Source organism: Lygodium microphyllum, chromosome 4, assembly GCF_053477565.2.
Source record: "Lygodium microphyllum isolate KBCC chromosome 4, Lygodium_microphyllum_v1.1.10, whole genome shotgun sequence".
Taxonomy (NCBI): domain Eukaryota; kingdom Viridiplantae; phylum Streptophyta; class Polypodiopsida; order Schizaeales; family Lygodiaceae; genus Lygodium; species Lygodium microphyllum.
The window spans coordinates 92,986,562-93,012,291 of NC_141138.1; the positions used below are offsets into that span (position 1 = coordinate 92,986,562).

A 25,730-nucleotide genomic window follows, 5' to 3' on the forward strand; every position below is an offset into this window, starting at 1 on the left:
AGGGTGGGCTTTATACGCTCACAGCCTTGGCTGCGCGGACTTCCCATGAGCTTGGGCTACTCTGGCATGCTCGGTATGGTCATTTGAACCTTGATTCTCTTCGCCGGGCTTCTAGGAGGAAGATGGTGGAGGGACTTCCTGATTTCCCTCCTCTTCACACTATGTGCCCTAGCTGCTTGAGGGGCAAGCAGCACAGGCAGCCTCACCCGCAGGTTGCTTCTAGGAGGGCTACTTCACCGCTTGAGTTGGTTCATACCGACCTTTGCGGACCTATGGGCACGGCCTCCCTTGGGAAGGCCAAGTATTTGATGCTGATTGTGGACGACTTTAGTCATTATGTGTGGCCTTATTTCTTGGAGTACAAGAGCGAGGCGTACTCCCGTTTTTGTGAGTGGCAGGTGTTTGTGGAGACCCAAACAACTTCCAAAGTCCGTGGTGTTCGAGCTGATCACGGTGGAGAGTTCACTTCTCACCTTTTCTCTCAGTTTTGCAGGGATCATGGTATTCGGGTGGAGTATTCCCATCCGAACACACCATCAGAGAATGGTGTGGTGGAGCGTGCAAATCGGACCATGATTGAGATGGCCCGATCTATGCTGGAGCATAGGAGTCTTCCTCATTTCCTTTGGGGTGAGGCGGTGGCTACAGCGGTGCATATACGCAACCGCTCTCCGACTTCGGCGTTACAGGACATGACTCCATATGAGGCTTTCTTTGGAAAGAAGCCTTCCGTGTCCCATTTTCGCATCTTTGGGTGCGATGCTTTTGTCCATGTGGACAAGAAGAAGAGGAAGACGAAGTTCGACTCTAAGTCGAGAAAGCTTATCTTCGTTGGTTATAGTACGACCACGAAGGGATATCGGCTCTACGACCCGACGACGCGGCAGGTTGAGGTGAGCAGGGATGTGATCTTTGATGAGGCTTCGGTCTCTGAGGATCCGATTGATGGTTCTATTTCCGACGTTACTTCGTCATCGACGGACCCCCCCCCCACCTTCTCTCCCTTCACTTCCTTCCAGGATCACCCTTAGCACCCCCCCTATTCCTCCTCCTCCTTCGGCTTCCCTTACCCCTTTGGTGGATGTGCCTTCGTCTTCTACGAGCTCTTCTACCGCCTCTTCGGGATCTTCACGGGATACACAGCCTTCTTCAGATGCGGAGGATTTACCTTCACTCGGTGAGGGGGAGTCCCTCTCCGATTCGGGTGCTTTACAGGTTCCGGAGACCCCCCGGTCTCCCTCACAGAAGGAGTCTCTCAGGATTCCTTTATGGTATCGCCGGCTCATGCAGGATTCAGGTGTTACTCACTTTCCTGCTTCTTCTACAGGTCCTCGTCGATCAGCCCGTTTACAGGCCCAGCGGGACAGTTCACTATGTGTGAACTATGCTCTTATGTCACAGATTCTTCAGGATTCTGAGCCTTCCACAGTGGAGGAGGCTCTTGCACAGGATATTTGGAGACAGGCTATGCAGGCCGAGCTCGACTCCATCGAGCGAAACCATACGTGGGAGCTTGTACCGCGTCCCGCGAAACGGAAGGTGATTGGTGTGAAATGGGTCTTTAAGACCAAATATCTTGCAGATGGCTCCTTGGACAAGCATAAAGCTAGGCTTGTTGCCAAGGGTTTTGCCCAGCGTGCAGGGTTGGATTACTTTGAGACTTTTGCTCCTACAGCTAGGATGTCCACCATCCGAGTGCTTTTGGCTCTTGCTGCACATCACCGTTGGCCTGTCTATCAGATGGACGTCAAGTCTGCTTTTCTGAATGGCGTTCTTGAGGAGGAGATTTATGTTTCACAGCCTCCTGGTTTTCTTGTGCAGGGGAAGGAGGATCATGTCTACAGGCTGCGGAAGGCTCTTTATGGCCTAAAGCAGGCCCCTCGTGCTTGGTACCAGCGGATTGACCGCTTCTTTCTACAGAGTGGCTTTGCGCGCTCCGCTTATGATCCCAACCTCTACTTACGGGTTGTGGATTCTCTTTCGGTCTTTCTCATCTTGTATGTGGATGATCTTATTATTACAGGGAGCGACACTCAGCAGGTGGAGCATACACGGTCCATTCTACAGCAGGAGTTTGACATGACGGATCTAGGGATCCTTCACTTCTTTCTAGGTCTGGAGATCTATCAGATGGCACAGGGCATTTTTATCTCGCAGCACAGGTACATCTCCGAGCTTCTTTCGGAGTTTGATATGGCTGAGTGTCGGCCTATCTCATGCCCTATGGACCCTGAGTCCAAGCTTTTGACAGCTGGAGTTCCTCTTACCGATCCCACCCGTTACAGGTGCCTTGTCGGCTCTTGTATGCAGCCCTGGGCATTTTACAGCCCAGTTCTGGGCTGTTTTTGGGGTGACTGCCCATTATTTTGGGCAGTCGGACCAGTTCTGGTCAGTCGGACCAGAACTGGCCAGTCGGACCAGATCTGGCCAGTCGGACCAGATCTGGCCAGGTCGGCCAGTTTAGCTGGTCGGCCAGTTTTCTGGCTGGGGGCTATTTATAGCTGCCCCCCCAGTCAGTCCAGCATTCATCTCATTCATGCTCTGCAGGTTCAGCACTCCTCCCTCCGTCTCCGTCTCCGGCATTGGTGCTGCCTCTGCTTCCAGTCTGTCCTGGTTCCCTCACTGACGCTCCGAGCTGCGTGCAGGGACTGTTCTGTCCATTCCAGTGTATTCAGCATTCATCTCAGTCAGTGCAGATTTTCTTCCTTCATTCTCTGCTTCATCTCTCCTCTCCTCTGTGTTCGTGTTCTTCTTTCGCTGCGCACTCTCACAGTTCTTGCATTACGCAAGGCTGCATGATCAAGTCCACAAGAAATCCTCATCCCAATCTTATTCAAAGCAGAGGGGGTTGATTGTCTCTTCTTCGGGAGGGAAAACCACCAGTGGCAAGAACTCGCAAGATGTGAAGGCAAGCCAATCCAAGGGTGACTCCTCTTCCTTAGATGGAACCAAAGAATCTAGACCTATCTTACAACAACTCCCTAGGAAAAACCATGCACACACTACCAAAGAGCACGCCATGTGGACGAGGAGTATCGCTCCAAAGCCCAAAGTCTTCCACCTAAAAAGCCTCAGTAGACCGCTACGACTGCACAGTCCAAAGGGGCTATGCCTTCCACTCTTGCTTCATCTGCTCCTTCAGCACCCGTTGTTGCTGCTGGACATATGGCTCAAGTACAGCCTCAACAGCCCATCTCTTTCACTACCCCTAAGGGATTGGCTGATTGCCTACAGGTTCCGATCCCATTGCAATTCATGCATCTATCTCTCCTTCCTCCCCACCTCATCAGGCATTCCTTTGGCAAAGCCCTGCTACTAGATGTACACAATGGTGGCCACCTTCTTAGACTAGCATGTTTCTAGGTCCTTTTGGATACCCCAGGTCGGTCTAGCATTCACTTTTCGCACTCTTAGAGTCGGGCCCCTAGGATTCATTGTCCTTAGCTTTTCCATTATTTTGTCTTCTGCTGCATTTACTCACACACATACACATTCATTGCATTTATTTTGAGTTAGATTTTCTTTCTATTATATTTTGCTTTGGAGTATCTCACCACTAACCTCTATGTTTGTAGATTCTCATCTCTTTTGCAGGGTTTTGTCTTTCAATGTAGGGCTAACTTGCAGATTTCTTTGGTCCTACCTAGGCTAGAGACATGGGGATGCCCACCGTTCCTTTCATGGTTTCATCATCCTAGGAGTGCTTGCTCTTCTTCTAGCATGGCAGTTTCCCTTCCCGAGGCGGAACATGTAGCATCTCTCTCAATACTATCATGGCGATGACTTCTACCTTGCTCTTCTAGCGGGGTGCTTCATCCACTTCCTCTTCTTTCATTCCTTATGGTTCTCGACACCATACAAAGACTAACATCAAGCTTCTCTTCCTTCTTCAGCATCTACATCCAGGTTGAGAGGGGGTTCCTACCCTTCTTGGTATTCTACAGGCTTCAGTACTTTGTCTTCAACATCGGCTTCTTCCCCGTGTTGTACCTTACCCTTTGGATTGCATGATTTCATCATCTTTCTACTAGGGTGCTTGGACAAGTGAACAATTTTCCCACGAGGGACATTATCCAAGAGGCACCTACTGCATGAGCATTCTTCAGCATGTAGCATACTTTGCATCTCATTGTGCTGAGCACCACTTGAGCAGATCCTAAGTTGTTTCCACCAGCGGCTGTTGTTACCACACCACCATCCTCCTTCATCACATGGATACCTCATCACCTATGTTCCCTCGTCATCAACACCTTGAGTGGATGGGTTAGCTTGTATTGTTTTGTGATGTATTGGGTGTACCCTCCCTACTCTGGTCTTCTGGGTCACTATTACTCAATCAGCCACATCCCATTAAATTTACCTCACGTATTCACCAAAAAAAAAACGTTTTATGTACTTTAATCCGCCTTTGTAGGGCTTGGTAGGCCACTGGGCAGCCGACGTGCACCCTTTGTCCAATGCCATGTCCTCTCTGAGGTGACTACTTGGATTCCCTTGGTAAGATAACCATTGCCTCTGTAGTCTTGGTAGGCCACTGGGCAACCGACGTGCAACCTTTGTCTGATGCCCTGGATACTTTGGGATGGGACGCCTTGAGGTCACTAAACATCACAATGGCTTGCCTAACCTTTCGGCTTTGTTTTGGGCCTGAGAAGGAATGTTGAGCTAAAACATGCATCCTTACTGATTAGCCTCTTAAACAACTCCAAAACACACTAAAAAATGCTCTTTTAGAGTAAAACCCTAAAACGGAAAGCGGTTCGAGAGAGTTTAGTAGAAACCCTAAAACGGTGAGCGGTTCGAGAGAATTTAGTGGAAACCCTAATTTTTGGGGCGCCCTTTCACATCTATAAATAGACAGGCTGCCCCCATTTAGCCTCCTTCCGTCTGTGCAGTTTTCTCACTCCATGTGTAGATTTCAGCCATTAGCCTCCTCCCACATAGCTGTCCAGCCCTCGAGACTGCTGCCACTCCATCCGTGTTTGCTCCTGCTACTGGCGCCTTCATCCATGCTGACATCAGCTGCTAGCGACATCATCATCTGCTACGATCTGATCATCCAATCATTACCAACCACATCAGACACTTTTTCAGCCTGCTATTTACAACAGACTGTGACAATTTCCAGCCTCTGATCAGTGGTACACTGCTGTGTTTATCAGTTTCTAGCCTCCAGACTATTGCATTTTGGTGACTTAAATCTTCATTGAATATATGAGATCTAACTTTTGAAGCATCATCCTAAAACCTATTTTGTACCTGCAAATGCTTGGATGTTGATCTATAAATATAAGATGTTTTGTGGATGTAAATGAGCATTAAATACTGTGATCTAGACTGAAATGTTGCTGATTATAATAGTGGACTGGCTATAAACAACCTTTGGAAAGAACATTTGGCACTACTACTTTCATACGGTGTAAGCATTGATGCTTGTCTGATCATGTACTGAATCCTTGATGTGTCTTGAAGCTAATTTGAGCTAGAAATACTTTAGATTACACAAAGAATTTATTGTTGGTAATAGCATTGAATTGGCTGAAAAGTGTCTATTATAATTATGGAAAATTGAGCAAGCATTTATGCCTATGCGATCATGTATTGTTCCTTATGAGTCATGACACATGTCTAATGTGATTTGAGGATGTTTGTAGCCTAAAATTGCTTTAGTTTTGCATAGAGAATTGTTGCTGGAAATTGCAAATTGTGATCTATAAATGGTTTTGGAAACACACATATATGTCCTGCATGTAGTGAATGAAACCTACTTAGCATGCTACTGAGCACTCTTCCTACCACCCTCGGATCCACATCTTCTTCGGCCTTCAGCCATATCCAATATCTAAGAGGGGGTGTTAGCACATGCACTATCATCTCCTACCTGTGAGCCTCAATCTAAGTCAAACAAGGACATTAGGAGCTCTTACATGTGTGTCATGTGCTTTGACAGAGGAGGCAGCTCATTCTAAGAGTCTCCATTTCTTATTCCAATCGGTTTAGGAGTGTTTGTCTAGCACCTGTGCTGTCCCAGATGGCTGCAATCAGCCCCAAACGGCCACGATCTGCCATGTTAGCATTTATTGTGTAGTCACCAGCATTTCACAGCACCACATCACCAGTTCTGCAGGTCGACCAGCATTTTTGGCATATTATATTGCTGGTTGGCCAGTTTCCAGAATATTTGGCTATTTATAGCCATACCCAACTCGCTAGTCATTCACTCCACCTCATAGGTGCTTCGCCAGATGGCTGCAGTCTTCTCCTCCTCCGGCCTGGACAGCAGACTGCATACTCTCCATTTCCATCACCATCATCGTCTCTCTCACCATCAACGGTGCTGTCATTGTTATTCAGCCTAATCCAATGCCCTCACTGCTGCCTTGGATTGCGTGTAGGGACTGATCAGTCCGCATTGTATTCAACCTTCTTCTTTGTTCAATGCAGATCATTCTTCTCTTTCTACTTTCTCTTCTTCTCTCCTTTTCTCTCTATGTTCATGATTCTCTTCCGTTGCACCCTCTCACAAGATAGCCACTGGAGAGAGAGCTGATGGCTAAAACCTATAAGGCAAGGGATGAGGCTGAGTGGTGGGAAGCCGATCTATTTATAGATGAGTGGACCCTCCCAAATTAGGGTTTGGCTTCTGGGACAAACAACCGCTAGGAAAGTGGTCATTTAATGACACTTTTGATAATAATCATGTTTTGGGGCTGTTTTAATGAGCTAATCAATTTAAAATGCATTTTTTTTGCTCAACATCAATCACTATTGGAAACAAGACTATAGTGCAAGTATGAGGTCAGGACTCCTCTACTATTAGATTAGCATAAATACAAGTCTAATCTTCTTTCTATCTATACTATTGCATACTAAGCACCATGATTGTCTTCACCAATCAAGATGTTAGGTTCAGGACAAGGCCACTATTGAGCCTCTCTAGACTAGTCTACAAGAGGGTGGGTTGTATACATTCACATCCCTTGCAACAAGAACAGCCTGAAAGTTGAGCCTTTCACTGGTATGTCTTCCATGGCCACCTCCACTACGAAGCCTTACATAGGCACATTTCTCAATTAAGAGTTTTCTCACTTAATAATTGGGAACTAAGCCCAAATATAGTCTTTGTTATGCATCTAATTGAGCCGTTACCAAGACTTGGGCCATGGGGTGCACCTTCTAGCACCTTGTCTCATTTACATATGAGGCAAGCAACGCACGAATCCTTTTCCAGCAAAAGGCACCTCATTGAGCCACTACTTTTGTGCTTGTCCACAAAAATTTGTGCGGCCCTATCCACACTCCTTTGCTGGCCATCTACTCATGTTGATTCTTGATGACCTTTCTAGATAAGTATAGGCTTTCTACCTAAAGGTTGAGTCAAAGGCATTGTAGCACTTTTGCAATTGGAGGAGCATGGTAGAGAGGTGATCTACTCACAAAGTTCAGACTGTTAGAGCATATCAAGGTGCTGAGTTAACTTTCCATTAGCATTGAATGTATTGTTCTTCTCATGGCATTCAAATGGAGTAGGCAATAGAACAAGACCATGTTGGAGATGGCATGTTCCATGCTTGAGCACTACAGGCGACCTCATCCCCTTCGCTGAGGCAATGGCCATTGCAATACATATCCACCTACATCAATTATTATAAATTTGACTCCTTATGAGGCTTTCTTTTGGCAAACATTATATGTTTGTTGCCCATTGCAAAGTTTTTGGATGCTACCTAAGGAGAAGAGGGGAAGATGGACTCTTAAGTCCACACCTCATATCTTCATTGGAAGTAGCTAGACTACCTGTGGATATTGGTTCTACGATTCTTCAACTAGACATATTACCATTGGCAAGAATGTTGTATTCCTTGAGGAGGATATTCAGCATACTTCTCCTTCAGCTAGCAGTCCTATGGAGTCACCTCCTTTCACCAATCAAAAGCCACCCCTTCTAGGTTGCTCCACACATTGCTTGATGGATGGCAATGCAACAAAATATTTGATTCCAAGACCAGTTTATCAAGGCATACTATCTCCAAACCATATTGACCAATGTAGTAAAGGGGACCCTTTGTTACTTAAATCCATAAATAAGGAGTACCAAATTCACATAGCTAGATGTTGAAGAATGCAGCTTGGAGAAGCAATAGAATCCTTTTCAAAGGAGACATCCCATTGGCTGTGATAGCCACTGACAAAGAGAGTATATTTGCCTTTAAAGTGGAGCAAGGACAGCCTATGCGAGAGAACTTGGATCAGGGAGAGGTAGATTTCACACTATTACCATGAAAGGATCAAACTGGTGGCTCATTGTTTGTGACAAGATGGTACATTGACCCAGAATGCGAATTTGAAGAGACCATTCCTCGACAAACATTGCCAAGTGGCCTTCTTTGGCTGCACCACCTAGTTGGGAAGAAGACATGCTTAGAGGCTAGAGTGGAGCCAACTGCTACTCAGCATTGGTATAGATGGGGTATCTCTTTTGGAGCAAGACTTGTGGTTAGTAGCACATAGGAGATTGGCAATTGGCATGTGGGTTAGTTATGACAAGTTTCTTGTAGCGTGTGCAGCATGTGGAGAGTCAAAGGAGACTCAAAGACATTGCCTATGGGACTGTCCCGACCCCAAGAGGTGTGCAGAGAACCCTTAGGATGGCCTTCCACAGTACCGCTAGGAGCTTAAGCACAGGCAGAGACCTAGCATGTGGATAGCAAAGACCTTCAAGTGAGTCGCTCCTTTCTCATTCTTGGTAAGCACTTGCGCACGATTCCCATGCTAGACTTCTCACTAGTAGAGTTGACTTCAGGACATTGCCACAGATGGGATTTAACTGCTAACATCATTGCTTGATTAATTTGTATCACAAGATGAAATCCTGCCATTGTTTTGCAGGACATTTCTACTACAAAGACCCCATAGATCTGAACAGACATTATCCACTTATGAGGCAGAGGAGGAGAGATGCTCTTATTTGTACTTGGGACACTAGCACCTTATTCCAATTCCTAATGCATATGGTGGCATTACAGCCTGCCGGGCTAGCTGGTAACTCAGCCCTAGTATTGCTGATGTACTTCCTAGTCCTTTCGAATGTTTATTTGTCCTTGTATTCTACCTTTTTCCAATGTGCATTAATAAAAATTTATTTTCTTTGAAAGGGGAAAGGGGGGACTCACCTCCAAAGTCACAAACATGGCGTGACCCATGTGAAGTGCTCCTGTAACATTAGGAGGTGGCATCGAGATAACAAACGGTTCACCTGGATTGTCTGTATTGGGTTGGAAGTAACCCTGAGCCTCCCACCTGGGAAAACATAAAAATGGCGTGTGCCATTCCACGAAATCCAAAAAGAGCATCAAAACCAGACTGCATTTGGATTAACGCAACACAAGGCATGGATAGAGAACAATATGCAAAAGGAAAACTCAAACTGGTTGGAAGTGACCCTAAGACTCCCACCTCATAAAACATCAAATCAACGTGTGCCATTTCATCAAATTTGAGAATAGAATGTCAATCAGGCTGCATTTGCTTGATGCAACACAACACGTGGATAAATAACAATGAAACTGAACACCATAAATCATATAACTAACGATGAAACTCAACAGCCTAAATCATAAATTTTGCAGAAACTTGCTGCAAGCAAAGAGCCTACCAGCTGTATATTCGCTCCTCGGATGAGAAGTCGAAATTCTTTGGAAGCTCTGGGGCTTCTTGGGTGGAGAGAGAAGCTGCTAAAGCAGGTATATTCACAAATTGTTGGTTTTTTCATCAAAAACAGCTTGATAATAAACGTTTGCACGAATTTTCTTGTGTTCGAACCTACCTTGGAATGAGGCATGTGACACAAAACGCCTCTTGATGCATCCTGGTTTGAACCTAATCCTGAATGTATCAGAGCCGTGGCAGCCCCAACGAGGAAGCCGAGAGAGAAGGGTACTCCCATAGCTGCCAGCGCTGGCAGACATGGCCGCCGGGCAGGCGGCAGCCTTCATCATCGTGCTGCGATACAACGATTGAGTTCAGTGTCCTGCCTCGGCTCAACATTAAAGATCATCCATGCATAAATCCATTTATCCGCACTTTCCCCTGTAAATGAGAAAATTCAGAAATGGAGGAGAAATGTCGTTAATTCTCTCTCTTGAACGAATGAAATTTACACATTTACTGACGGCCTACTAGCCAACAATTCATAAGAATTTTTCCACATTTTCGTATGTGGAAAAGGGGCTTTTTTCCCCTATTTTTCTCTACACTATTCAATTTCATGATCTTTTGCTCAAGACACCCTACAGGCCTAGCTAGGTATAGTTGGGAGCAAGGGGTTGCCAACCCCCACTCCCCATCAACAACCCCCAACCCCTCCCCCGGCCCCCCCAAACAAAAAAAAAACCCACCTAGCTAGGTATGGAGTCACTCCCTTGTCGCAGAAGCTCGTGATGTTGTCATAATTCACACCCTATGCTAACTACCCCCTATTTCATGGTCATTAGGCAATAATAAGTACACTTTGTTTTAAGTTGACGCATTTCCTTGTGTCTCTAGACATGACATCTTCATTGTTGCATGATTATCATTAAGTCAATCCCTTCTATTAACACATGCACGCACACACGTACACATGCATGCATTTGATATGGTTCTTTGTTGGCTTCCTCTATGTGCAATGTGTTTAACTCTTCCCTCAAAATGTTATATTTCAAACAAACTTTTTTTAAAGGTGGGGTTATATTCTTTGATTAAGTATCTCACACTTGATTGCAAAACTCGAGATGAGGATTTGGCTAATTCAAGGTATTGAGATGTTCATGATTATTGGTCTTACAAGAACTTCTTTTTAAAAGGAGGGTAGATGGATCCTTGTCATTAAAATAAGGCCCATAAGCAAAGCTACCTTGAATACCCCATTGTAGGGTTTGCTCCTCTTTATAAACCCTCTTCTCCTCCCATTGACTTCTTTTCACTGGTTGCTTGTCTAGTATGGTCCTCTCACAAAATGAGGGTCTTGGATCATGCACTTTCCTTCATTGTATTTTTCTATCTATGGCTAGGTTCAGACCAGTGGTGGCAGCAAACATATATCAAAGGGTATGGTTTTGATATGGCATGTCCCAAGTGGTTAAGACCTTCCTCCTCTTTCCTCTATATCCACCCTCATTCTATCGATGCCTCCCGCCCCCCCCCCCCCCCCCCCCCAAAGAGCCATGGCACTAAGAAAAAAGCTCTCTTATCTTCTTACAACACACTTTGCCTCTGGCTTCATAGTTCACACAAAGGAGGTGGAAGCCTATTTACATTGCCACCACCTCTATTTGAACCCAGCCCATGGCACCCTCTCACCTTCTCACATGCACTCTCTCTCTCCCACTACTACTTATGGCTACCCTACCTCTTGCAAGGGTGGTCTTCTTCATGGCATTGCCTCCAAGTTCATGTATGCAATAGTCCATGGGCTTTGAATGTAGCATAACCCTATTTCTCCTATCTTAACATAGCTTCATCCATCTTCCTAGTGGTAGCTAATAGCCATATCAAATCTAGCAATTTTCTATTGTTGATCCATTCCCTCTTTTTGTTCTTTTACTTTATGTTTGCTAACTATTTTTTTCTATATTACTTACATTGATTAGTCAATGGTGTTACATTTGTCCCAATCATAAGTCATTTTTCATTGTTAGTTGTATTTATCCATTATTACCACATATGTGGTACTTTGATTATCCACTAGCTTTTGTGTTATTGCATACTTGCATTCCTTTGTATTATTTACAACTGCATATTGAAGTGGCACCATTCTAATAAAGTTATAATGGCCTTATTGATCATCCTCTCTTGCCAAAACATCTTGCATTCCTACTAATGGTAGATCTAGTCTGACATATTTGTCTTATAATATGATTATGTGGTTGTTGGTGTCTTGCTTAATCAATTTCTTCCTTCCTCTTGTCTTCTCACACTACATGTGCAAGTGCATTAGTGTCCATTATGGCCCATCTATGTGTTAAGTTGCACGTATCTAATGTCCTTTATATTTACATGCATAATCATTCAAAGTCCACATTAACCATTTTAAGGCTACACTAGGATGTTGCATTATTGTGCCTTCTACATGTCAAGTTGCTACTAGGCCCATGAAGGTACAATAATACTTACTAACATTCCACGCACTCTTCGTGCGCATGGAACACTAGGCCGCTTTGCTACCCCGAAGCGGCAAAGCGAAGTTACCGATGCTATCGCATGGCAACTTCGCTCAACAATCCGTTTCTCATCTTTCTCTCTCCTCTTTTCCCTCTCTTTTTCTAATCTTTTATTTACTCTCTCTCTCTCTCCCCCAAATTCCCTGTCTAATTCTCTCTTTCTCTCCTCCTTTTTTCTCTCTCTCCTTTTATTCTCCCCCCTTCCACCTCTCTCCTCTCTTTTCCTTCTCTCTGCCTCTCCTCTTTTTTCATTTTTTTTCTTATTTTTCTCTCTCTCTATTTTCTTTTTAAAATTTTTATTTTCTTTCTCTCTCTATGCTTTTCTTCTCTCTTTCTCTCTCTTCTCTCTTTTCCTTCTCTCCTTCTCCTCTATTTTTAATTCTCTCTCTCTATATGTTCCCTCTCTCTCTCTCTCTCTCTCTCTCTCTCTCTCTCTCTCTCTTCTTTCTTCCCCCCAATCTCTCTTAAAGTATGTAAATTTTATCTTTTTCCTATATATCATTCTATCTCTTCTTCTCCCCTCTCTCTCTCTCTGCCCCCTTTTCTTGTCCTCCCCTTTCTCCTAATTTTCCTTTTTTTCTTCTCTCACTCTCTCTCTCTTAAATTTTATAATTTCTCTCTCTCTTTCCCCCTCTCTCCTTCTCTCTACATTCCTCTCTCTCTCTCTCTCTCTCAAAAAATGTTTAAATTTAAAAAAATCTCCTTTCTCTTTTCTCTTTTTCCCCATCTCTCTTCCTCTTTTCCTCCTCCTCCTTCTCTCTCTCTCTCTCTCTCTCTCTCTCTCTCTCTCTCCTCTTTTTTCCTTATTTTTTCTTCTTCTATCTTTATTTTTTTTTATTTTCTCTTTCTTTTAAATGTTATCTTTCCTCTCTCTATAATTTTCTCTCCTCTATGTTCAAATTCTCTCACTTATTCTTCTTTTTCTTTTCTCTCTCTCCTTTTCTTCTCTCTGTCTCTCTCCCCCCTTTTCTTCTCTCTGTCTCTCTCCTCTCTTTTCCTCTCTCTCTCTTAAATTTTATATTTCCTCTATAATTCTCTTTCTCTCTGTTCCCCCTCTCTTTGTCTTTTTCTTCTTCTTTTAGTCCTTCTCCTTCTCCTTCTTCTTTTATCTCCCTCTTAAAGTGTGTCATGAACACAATATTAGTGAGTTTGGGAATCTCCCAATTCCCATTTTTCGAATACTAAAAAGATGGCACCAGGATAACATGCCCATAAGTTTCTCAAAACCATATGATGTGGCCTATCATTGGAAAGCGCTTGAAAAATGGAATCTATTGAGCCATAGAGTGCTCAATTTGGAGTTATAGTGTTCAAGTTATGACAAATCCAAAGATTTGATCACGTGTCCCAAACTTATGGGAAATTCCCATATTCCCCAATATGGTGTTTGTGAAAAACTATGTCCAAAAAACTTTAAATTAAAAAATATTTTAAAAACATTTAATAAAAAGTTTAAATTAAAAATTTTAATCAGAGAGAGAGAGAGAGAGCCTAGGCCCTACATATGAGAGAGAGGGGGGAGGGGGAGAAGAAAAATGTTTAATTAAAAAATACTATTCTCTTTCCTCTTCCCCTCCCTCCTCTCTCCATCTTTTTCTTCTTCTTCTTCTTCTTCTTCTCTCTCTCAAAGTGTGTTAAAAACCATGTTCGAAAAACTTTAAATTTAAAAAAAACTTTTAAAAATATTTAATTAAAAATTTAAATTAAAAAGTTTAATTTGAGAGAGAGAGAGAGAACCCAAGCCCTACAAATGAGAGGGAGGGGGAGAAGAAAAATGTTTAATTTAAAAAAGTCTATTCTCTTTCCTATTCCCCCTCCTCTCTCCATCATCATCATCATCATCATCATCATCATCTTCTTCTTCTTCTTCTTCTTCTTCTTCTCTCTCTCTCTCTCAAAGTGTGCAAAAAACTATGTTCGAAAAACTTTAAATTTTAAAAAACTTTAAAAAATTAATTAAAATGGTTTAAATTAAAAAAATTAATATGAGAGAGAGAGAGAGAGAACCTAGGCCCTACAAATGAGAGAGAGAGGGGGGAGGAATGTAATTAAAAAGGGGAAGGGGAAAAGAAAGAGAGAGATTATAAGTGAGAGAGAGGGAAGGGGGTTTTAATTTTTGGGGGGGGGGAGGGGGGGGGGTGCTTTAATGAAAAAAGAGAGGGGGGAGAGAAAAGGAGACACTACATGTAAGAAAGAGGGGAAGGGAAAAGGTTTTCATTGAAAAAGGGAGGTTTGGAAGAGGGGGTAGGTTCGGGAAGCCCTCTGAAGATTCGGGGCTTTCCGAACCTACATCGAAAATAATATAGTAGTAAGATTTGCACTATAAATCTCTTGTATTCATCTAAATATTTGACGCTTTTCTAGTGCTAATTATGATTTGTTTAGGCGTATGGTTTTTTTACAATAACACCTCACTATAGGCTAGTGCTTTAATGCGGTATTAATATACCTTCATATTAACATAGTTTACTTTTGAACTCGTGCAGTATTTTGATTTGCATATTTTCCTTTATGTGGCATGTTAGTGCTAGCTAGCATGTGACATTCTTTGTTCTAACACATTACAATGTCCATCATACTTCTAGGTTTAAAACAACTTGCTAACATAACTTTATGTTCTAGTACCACATACATATTCATTTATTTGTTGAATTTTTTCTAGCTTTCAAAAATTTGGTATACCCTTGACTATTTAATAATGTCCTTTTATTATGTGCTCAAGTTTGACACATCATTCCTTATTAACCGGTATATACTATATGATTGTCTCCAATCATTAAAATTTTGTCCTTACATTATGTGATAGATGCAGCGAAATGATACAAACATAGCAATCATGGATTGGCGTCAATGTAATTTGGTTGTCATTCTTAATTTGCACCCCTTATTTCCTTAAACTAATAATACTTGGCTCAATTAGTTCTAGTACACTACATAATGAAAAATTTAATGCCAACTTTAATTGTACTACCTTTTTAGGTTATTAATAATTTAGCATGGCTTATGCTTTTTATTTTTCAAGGAAGAAATAGCCAAACACTATTCTTCTATCTCCTCCTAACCAAGGATACCTATCCTCACTCTTCCCTTGAATTCCACTCTACTCTTTTACCATTAGTACTCATGCCACTAGCTCTTACCTACCACTCTTACCTAGTGACTTGGCTTGGCCACATTATGAATGGGAGATGACAAAATTAATTCGGCATTTGGCTACCTCTCTCTTTGTATCATAACCCACATCTATCTACTTGTCCTTTGTGCATATGAAGTAGGTGTTGGGGGCTAAAGGATGCATATGCCTAGCCACCTACGTTTACTTGTACTTACTACTCACACACTTGTACATTGTAGGTGGAGGCCACCTATCAATGTAACTTTATTATTTATTCTTTACATGACATTAGAATAAGGGAAGGCGAGTCACACTTTGTGACTATTGGAGTTCCCACACATTGTCTTACTTTCTCTTGCTTGAACCTCCATAGCTCTTACTTCTCTCTTTTTTCCACTCTTGCTCCACCTTTCGACTAGTATCATAGCGGGTATTTGAGGAGCTTCTTTACAAACATTGCATTCAGCCCAGGAAGAGAGCTTGCTTGAAGTTTTCATGTGAGCCACACACAGAGGTATGCATCAATCATATTGAGCTCCCCTTCATCAAAACTTGTTCCAAGATTGTCCAAGACCTTCGAGGAGTTGCCTCATGTATCCAGCAAGTGACTAGCACCTCAATAAGACCCTGTAAGAGCACAGGAACAACCCACACTGTTTGCACATGGTCTTTGGGCAACTTGTCTCTAACATGTAGTAGCTCCTTTTTTCAACTTTTGGTTCTTGGGTGTTGCTATGACTATTGGGCATTGCTCCTAGTATTGGAGACTTGGTCTTGAGCTCCATTTAAACTGCATATGCATTTGGGTAGTGGCTATTTGCTTCAATGATTTTCACTTGTGGATTTGAAGACTTATTGAATCTATGTACCCTGATACCTTGGATGCCTTGATAGTCCCTAGCATTTGGTCGTTTATGCTACATTACTAGTTGCATTATACATGTTAGTTGCGAATAGGATCATGTTGGTAGCGCTAGCCTATTCTTTTGCATGTTTGCCTACAATTACATATTGATTTACTATAGTTGTTAGTACTTTATGATATTCACTGATAATTATTTGCATAAAGTTTGGGTCTATACTATTAAGCACAAGTTAGAGGTGTTAGCTACATTTCAACTCTTTCTTGCTATAGTTGAGAACCGGTCTAGGTATAGGTTGAAATGCCTACAATCAAGCAATGAGACTGAATATATCTCTAAGGAATTTGAGTAGTTTTGTGATAATAGGGATATTAAGTGTCAATTGATCACCTTGCATACCCCACCTCAGAGTGGTCTTGTAGAGTACATGAATAGGACTATTTAGGAAAGAGTCTGCAACATGCTTAGTTATGCAAGTTGACTATAATGCTTTTAGGCTGAGGTAGTTACTATATGGTTCATTTGGTTTATAGATCCCCATGCACAGTTATTGGTAGTAGAGTTGTAGATGAGATATGGTTTGGTAAACCTTCCTTGTATGCACACTTACATGTCTTTGAATGTGAGGCTTTCTACCATATTCTCAAAGATAAATATAATAAGCTAGATTTGAAGTCCCTGAAATGCATATTTCTTCGTTATGGTGATGTAGGTGAGATGGGCTATCACGCTTGGGATCCATAGGCTTGTAAATTTATCCATAGCCACATGATGTCATGTTCCATGAGGAAAAGATAGATATGAGAGTAGAGTAGATAGTTGAGATACACAATGTGATTTTTTAGGAGGAGCCTTCCATTAGAGTATAGCCAGTCCCAACTCGATAGCTTGATGCAGCTTATTGATGATGTAGTGGCCCACAATCTGCTTATTGTGCAGGATCATGATATTGGATAGAGATGGCATGCCATTCAGGTCTCATAGCTAGTCTTAAGATACTCCATTGGAGCCTTACATCCTCTTGATTGTTTTAAGCCCTCTATGCATTATGTCATTGTGATAGATTTTGGTGAGACCCTCACCGATGAGGAGGCTATGTGCAAAGGTGATAGCCACTCTTGGGAGAGAGCCATGTAGTTTATGGTTCACTATAGAAAAACCATACATGGGATTTAGTTCCTTTGCCTAATGGAAAATATGCATTGCCATTCAAGTGGATATACAAGCTGACAAGAACTCTTGGTCACCCTACATTATTATATAAGGACAGATTGGTTACTAAGGGTTTTAAGCAAGAGAAGGGATTTTATTTTGATAAGATATTATCTCGTGTGGTCAAGATGACTAGCCTATGCTTGATATTGGCCTTGGTTGCACAAATGAATCTAGACTTGTTCCAAATGGATGTGAAAACAACTTTACTTCATGGAGACTTACATGAGGACATCTATATGCATCAACCTAAGGGCTTCAAGGAAAAGGGCACCGAACACCTAGTGTGCAAGTTGAGAAAAAGTCTTTATGGACTTAAGAAAGCACCTAGGGAATGGTATCATAAGTTTGATGCTTTATGTAGTCACAAGGTTACTCTCGTAGTGATACTGGTGTACAGATCGGATGATGTATGCGTACGTAGCGAGCGTCGGAAGGTCTCCAAGAACAAAAGAACTCTACTTTTGCACAAAAAATAAGAGAGAAGACTTGCCATGAGCAAAAAGACCAGTTGGGTACAATCCCCCCATGCCTTGTGTGAGCGCTCCACAAAGCATGTATTTTATATATTATTCATCTCCAAGCTAAAAAAATAGCCCAAATTTACAATTTGCACACTTTAGCTTTTGTGTTTGCTTTTTTCCAAATAAAGAATAAAGCAGTTGGGCGTCCAAAGAGTTGAGCTATGCCCAAATACAATGTCCAATAATAAATATTTAAATCGTGCGTCCATGCGCATACAAAATAATAAATAAATGTCAAGCACTTCAATAAATAAGCACGTCAAAATAACACGCGCCCATAAAAAATGATAATTTCTTCTAAATAACTTGAATACATGTTATCGCCCAGTGCTTCCCAATGCCACCGATGCCTGCTCTACACATCAACTGAAGCATTCACAATTGTTAGAAAATAATAAAATTAAACCGACAAAAGTGAATACATAGCAGTCTTTAGCTACAAAATAAATAAATTGGTTAGACTCAATCCTAACCTTAATTTATTACGAGTGCGCACTCTAAACTCATAAACGTCCATTAATTTAAATATGTATTTTGTGGAATCACCCGCTATGGAATCACTCACTTACACATTAAATTCACAAGATGCCCAAAAAGGACAGGCGTCCCCATCGACTTTTCGCACAAGGAATCCAGCTTGTGTATGAGCCCCAGTAACAAATATAATTTTACGGAATCCACCGCAAAACCTCATGGAATCCATCGTGGAATATGCCTCCTGGCATCAGATACAAATCTATTTCTTTATACGAAGAAAGTCCGTGATGGTAGCCTTATCATTTTGGTGCTATCTATTGATGTCATGTTGATTTTTTGGAGTGCTCACGATAAGCTAGATGCTTTGAAGACTCAACTCAAGAAGATCTTTAAGATATAGGACATGGGGCATGTCTCTCACATACTTGGTATGTGCATTATGTGCAATCGTTCTAAGGGACTCCTCTACTTATCATAGAAGGAGTACATTCATAAAGTCATTTTGTGGTTCCATATGCAAGGTGGCATACCTATTGGCTGCCCATTACCTTCTTATGTGAAGGTCAATCAAGCATATTTTTCCTAGTCAGATGATGAGAGGGCCTAGATGGCCAAGCTCCCATATGCATTCACAATGGGTAGGTTGATGTATGCCATGATTACCACTAGACCTAACATAATATTTATGCTAGGAGTTGTGGCTCGTTATATAGCGACACCTGGCATGCAGCATTGGGATGCCATGAAGGGTATTATGAGATACCATAAGAGCATTGCAGATATGTGTATTTGTTATAGTGGCCAAGATACTGGAGTCATGGGCTACATAAATTTTGATCATGTAGGACATTGTATATAAAGTTGAAAAGTGAATGAGAAGCTCATTCTTATGTGTGGCCAAAAGTGGGTATTCTCTTCTTCTTCTTCTTCTTCTTCTTCTTGCTTGCTTGAGCTTGTGCTTGAGAGTGAGAGTGTGAGGGAGTGAGTGTATGAGGGTGAGGGACCGAGGAGGAGAAGCTCTCCATCTTCTCCTCTCTTCTTCTCTTCTCTTCTCTTCTCTTGTCTTGCTCGTGGCTATGGAGCTTGGAGCGTGGAGCTTGAGGATAGAGCTTGCTTGAAGCTTGCACTTGGATCGTGGAGCTATCGGAGTACGCGGGAGAGGAGGTAACTCGATCGGCATGGAGGTAAGCTCACTACACCCGTAGATATGGATGGCACGTCGGCTATGTGAGAGGTAGCCATTAGTGCTCAGACACTGGTGTGGCCAAGGGTAGCTCCGTAGTCTGATCCGTGTATTGAGTGCTGCTTTGGGTATGGAGGGTGGCTCTAGTGGCATAGATGGTATGTTGCCCTCTTCTTGTGTAGCCACTAGGGTGCCAAGCTCTTTAGACTTAGATGATCCTGGGGTATCAAGTTGTTGTTTGGGTCGATAGATTGGTTGGGGGTTTTTGACCATAACCATCGCGGGTTTTATAAGCTTTGCATCTCGGGTTTTCTGGCTGTTTTCTGCCTTAGTAGGAGTGTGGCTTCTCAGATATGGGGTATCAAGCGATGGTCATGGTTGGGCTATGCCTTTAGGATTTCCTTCCTTGGGCATCCATATCCAGGTGTTGCCTTCATAGTATCCTTGGGGTCGCAATAGATCTTTGGGGATCCATCGCTGCTTGATTGTGCGCCTACGTTGATAGTGTCGTGTCAGTTTCTTAGGTCTTGAATGATAGTCATTAGCCTTGTGGGGCTGGGTTTGTTGGCTACGAGTAGGTCACTTTTGGTGTTTTGATGCCCATTTAAGCGTGGGCTCTATGGCTTTGGGGATGGCCTTTGTTGGCAGAGGTTTTGTAGTCTGGGTGGGTTGTGATGAGTCACGACCCCCCTCCCTAGGCTTGGTCCTAGGTAGCTCTATCAGTGGCATAACAGGCTTGAGTGGAGCATCACTGCCCTTGTTGAAAGCTGTCCCAATTTGAACATTGCCAATGACAACGTGAATACATTGCAGATCATAATCTACGTTGCACTGTGCTTATTTCTTGAAAGTGCATCCTAACAGTGATTCTTGACCTGCATCCTTCGTATTTGGTAATACATAGAAGATGACTGATAGGCTCTTAGACTCGATAGAGACTGCAATTTTGTACTTACCTAGGAGTGCATATGGCTTGCCCCCGAATGGGTTAAGTTTAGCATTGGTGGGCTGTAATTGTGGTTGACCAATGAGGGTCCAATGAGCATGAGTTAAGACATTGAAGTCAGCTCCCTCATCAAGTAAGACCTCAAAAGTGTATGTGCACCGCAGGCAGTGGTTGTGATGCATAGGGATGTTGGTGCTACTATCTCTTCATCATTGTCCTCTAATTTAGTGATGGTGGCTACGTGGACATTGACAGCTAGCATAGGGGGCTCATGCACTGGGTGTGTGGGAGGGTAGTACTTCTTCATGCAATTGCCATTAAAGAAGCCTATGCCCTCACCTTCAAGGGTTTCAAGTTCTACATTGCCCGTCCTACTAATGGTGTGCACTCGGAAAGGTCCCAACCCTCGAAATTTCATCTTCTACTTGTGTCCCTTTACCGGGTAGAGCAAAACAAGGTCTCCCTACTCAAAGTTGCGTTGTTTGACGTGCTTGTCAAACCACATCTTCCGTCGTGCTTTCTCACAAATTAGGGTGTGGATGGCTAGGAGCCGAGTCTCAGTGAGTCGTTCCAATTCCATGAGATAGTTGGTCCAAGCTTCCTTCCCTTCCCATCTCTCCTGTACTGCTATCCTCAAGCTAGGGACAAAGAATTCTAATGGCAAAATTTCCTCAGTCTCATAGGTCAGGCATCTATCCCACAACCATTTTATAGGCCGTCCGATAAGCCCATAATGCTGCCATAAGTTTGTTGTCCCAATCACTTCACGAGGTAGAAACTACCTTCGTAAGGATGTTGACTAAGATCTTGTTCGTGGATTCTGCTTGGCCATTACCTTGAGGGTAGTAGGGTGAGGATTTCCTGTGGATGACTAAGAAGGTTGAGAGCAGGCGGGCAATCACCTCATTAATGAAGTGACTGCCTTGGTCGCTTACTAATTCAATAAGGCAACCAAATCGTGAGATAACTTGCTCGCACAAGAACTTTGCTATGGTCCTAGCGTCGTTCTTCCTGGTGGCTCATGCCTTGACCCATTTCGTGAGATAGTCAGTTGCTACGATGATGTATCTAGCTTGTGAGTATTGTGCTACGAGACTAACAGGTCCAATGAAGTCAACTCCCCATTTCTCAAAGGGTTGTCGTACAATAATAGGGATCAACTCCATCTTATCCTTTCATGCATGAACTTTAGTCATTTGGCACTCGTTGCAATGCTTTACGAGCTTAGCAGCGTCGCAAAATAGGGTGGGCCACCACAGCTAAGATTGCAGCACCTTGCAAGCTGTCGTATCCCTATTGAAGTACCCTCCAACAATTCCTCCATGCACTTTGCTCAACATATCATGCATTTCGTGTTTCCACACACATCGTTGTAGCAACCCATTTTGCCCTAGCCTATAATTGGCACTCATTAGTCCACTTGAACACGATCAGCAGCTTATACAATGGTCTTGCAATCAATGCATAGTTCAACACGAAGTGCCGATAGTATCCGGTGTGACCTAAGAAACACTAAACTCCCTTATAGTCCTTTGGTGGCGGCAAGTTGACAATGACCCTAACATTTAAAGAGTCAATGGCTATGTCATTATACACCACGTGCCCTAGGATGCATCCATGCTTGACCCAAATTTGGCATTTCAAGGGGTTCAATGACAGGTTGTAAAGCGTGCATCATTCAAAGACTGCTCACAGCTTCTCCAAGTGTCCTGCCCAACTAGAGTGCATGCATAGTTCATCTACAAACACCTCTAGCTCTCGTCTAAGCATATCTTTGAAGATGGTGCACATTAGCTACTGAAAGGTTATAGGTGCATTCATCAACCCAAAGGGCATCATGATGTAAGCAAAGACACCCCACTCAATAGCAAACACAGTATTGTGCCTATCGGTCGGGATGTATTTGCACCTGGTTGTATCCTGAGAAGCCGTCCAAAAAGCTCTAGACCTCTTTGCCTGCTACCCTTTCAAGCATGTGCTGCGTGTATGGTAATGGGTAATTATCTCTTTTTGTCACATCGTTAGCCTTCTTATAGTTCAGGCACACTTGTATCTTCTCATTCTTCTGCATGACTATCATGATTGGTGATACCCAGTCCGTGTGCTCTATTTCATAGATGAATCCTACCCTCATTAGCTTATCGATTTCCTCCCTCACGACTTGGGCATGTTTTGGATTCATAGGGTACGGTCGTTGTTTTACAGGCACCGCATCAAGGGCCATCAGTATGTTATGCATCACCACTCTAGGATCCACTCCTTTGAGCTCATCTAAGGACAAGGCAAATGCGTCCACATACTCTTGCAAGAGTGCAATGAGACCGGCCTCTTCCCCCTTGGTTAGGTAGCTATAAACACGCGTTAAGGCTTCTCACCTTACCTTGTCAAGTTGACTTCCTTGACCTTGGCGGGTCCCTCAATCGGCTCACTTGATTGTCCTTGTCATTTTGCCCCCAATAGGATCACTACCCTGCCACCTTTCTTAAACTTTGTGAAACATTTTGGTAGGTCCTATGGCTTCTTCTACTATTCCTCCTCTGACTTCTTCATCTGTCCTTTCATGTCTTCCTTCAATTGTTTGTGCCTCACGTTGACTGGTAGGTCCCCCTTGGTGCATTTGGTCCTAGGAGGTCGGGGTATCTATGGGTCACTCTCCGTGTACTGACCTCCGATTCGGAATTAAACTCGCAATCCTCACTAAAGGAAGGAGCTTCCCTTGGTGGTCGTATCTCGGAGGGTGTGTCTGTCCTAAGCAAGGGTGTTGCCGGTGGTTGGGCCACTCCTGCTTGTTCGTACTTCGTGCTCCAACCAGGAGCGATCGCACTCCATCTGCATGACTCCTCTCTCAACCTTGCAGGCATTCCCTCTTTGGGGCTTGGAGTCTGCTCTTATCTACTCTATTACCCTTCCTTCAATGTCGTACTCTATGGTGTCTATTTCTTCCTTGCTTTCCTCACTAACCGAGAGGCAGTCCTTGTACTCATCATCGGAATCGCCACCTTCTAATTGCTCATCGTCTCCTAGACTCTCATCTCTAGTTTCTTCCTCATTAGTGACTAAGCCCAATTGTACAGTAGGTTTAGATCATGCACCTTGGTCCATCTCCACTTAGGTTCATCTAGGAGGTCTCTGAGAGGCTTGAGATTAGCTGTGAGGTTGCCTGTCAGATACTTGAGGATCTTGTGAAGTTCTAGCCGATTGCTAGGAACATGGAAAGAGATAGGCCTTGGTCGACTACTTGAGCTCTGGCCATCATGTAAAGTGGCACTGGGGGCTCCTTCTTCGACATACTCACAGTTTTTGTAGCATGTTTGTACATCCCCTCTTCGTCAGAGAATGGAGATTGATGGTCACTAGGACATGCATCCAATCTCGCTCATCCTCAGGACAAGGGATGTATTTGGTCAAAGGCTCGTAAGACTTCCTTACTGGCTTGTCGCCTCTAAGCGTGGCAGAGATGGCATCTAGGTTGACAGAGGTCGTCTTCCAAGTATCCATCTCGACCCTTATTGCTTCTGTTCGATTTCCTAGGAAGATCAAACCATTGCCCCAGTCTTCAATGACTCGAGCGTTCCTCATCCAAGGTTGGCCTAGCAAAATGTCATAGTCCACTCCCTTCATGACGATGAAGTTCATAGAGAACTAGAAACTCGTGATCTTCAATTGCCAATTCTTTAAGACTCCAAATGGCCTTACTTTTGTTTTGTTAGCTAGAGTGACATTGAACCTAGTTGTTTCGATAAGCAGATTTTCCCAAGCCTGGATCACAGCATGGCTCAACACACTCAATCCTGCCCCAATATCTACATGTCCCTTCCATGTTACGTCTCCTAGGGCTAGGATAGGCAAGACTGCGTGCGTCTCAGTGCCTTCCCAAAAGGTGTTAGTGTGTAGTGACTTTGGTACTAAGTGCAAAATCAAGCTGGGTATTTGTGTGACTGCATCATGATCCTACAAGTCAGCTATAGCATGCTCCATCGGTTCTCGCACCTAGTGTTTCAACTCCCGCCATAGCATGGGGTGTTTCTTGAGCATGTCTCCTACACACATAGTCATTGGGGTGGTTACTAATGTCGCGAGGAGGTTGCTGGTTGCTTGCCTCTCTCCTAGTGTTGTGCCTCTTGGCCATTGGTCTTGATTGACTGACTGGTTCATGGCATCTAAACTTGGCCTCGGAGGGGCCACCTATGGCATGGGTGCATTTCTTGACCTTGGTCATAGGCAAAACTGGCATGCTCACGGTAGAGAGATCCTCGATCTCATCCTCTAGGATAGGCTCAGTGTCCTTGAGGTGATCCTAGGCTTCCCTTACCCACTCTTTTACTTTGGCTATTGCTTCGAGTTGGCGCCTAGGATGAGAATACTCCCCTACCTTGGCACTTCCTTTCTCTGTCGTCTTTGGAGAAAAAGTCACTGCCTCTGCATCTGTGACCTTATTGCCGGTCACTAGCATTGTTGCACCCTTAATCTTAAGTGTGACCTTTGCATCAGTCTTTTTCTTTCTTCTCCTTCAGCTCTTCTTTCCTATTGAAGCTACATCTAAATTGCTAGGGCCTAGTAGTGATATGCATGCCTACTTCGTCTGTACTCTGGTCATGACATGTAGAGGGATGAGTGTATCCTGAATGTCAAATGTCTTGACTCCAAACAGCCCCAAGGATAGTGATGGTATGATTGCCGAGCTAGGGGATGACTTGCGTCTAGGGCAATCGGCAAAGAGATTAGTGATGCCGCACTCGACACATCTAAGGTCAGCTTTTTCTTATTCGCTCATTCGCTCTCTGGACAACATGATGAGATATGGCCCGGGTGACTGCAAGTCCAACACAAGATTGAATCTTGGGTCGACCCTACAAATCCTCTTCCCCTACCTCTACCTAATGCTATCATTGGTACTAGTCGATAGTCCATCAAGACTGGATTGCCCTCTTCATCATACGAGACGTAAGGGCTCATGTAGGCTTCGTGTTTGTTAGGCTCCTCCACGTAATGGATTGGAGCATCACTTGATGGATGAGTCACGTAGTGTCCTGGTGGCCTGGATATGCCATTGGGTTGATCTCCATCCTACAGATGACGGGTTTTGCGTTGTTTGGTGCTAGGAGCACCAGTTGGACTCCTCTTCCAAAGAAATTTGGTGGCCTGTTCCCTAGGTACATCGGATTGTACTGTTGAACATAGGGGAATCTCCTAGGCAACCTACAATGCAT

General features: G+C 43.4%; 1 protein-coding gene across 2 annotated transcripts in view; it reads right to left on the reverse strand.

The window, feature by feature from the left end:
- Positions 1-10,119, reverse strand: part of EMB2247 (protein EMBRYO DEFECTIVE 2247) — a 153,714-nt gene extending 143,595 nt beyond the window's left edge. Inside the window, exons 1-3 of one of the 2 annotated variants that reach the window (XM_087676233.1) lie at positions 9,827-10,119; positions 9,656-9,731; positions 9,174-9,300 (exon numbers count right to left, since the gene is read on the reverse strand). In XM_087676233.1, coding sequence (XP_087532359.1) covers positions 9,174-9,300; positions 9,656-9,731; positions 9,827-9,998 — 375 coding nt within the window. In that variant the 5' untranslated portion in view covers positions 9,999-10,119. Of the gene's footprint in view, positions 1-9,173; positions 9,301-9,655; positions 9,735-9,826 lie in introns of both variants that reach the window. The other variant, XM_087676232.1, reaches the window with a different exon arrangement.
- Positions 10,120-25,730: the final 15,611 nt, after the last annotated feature.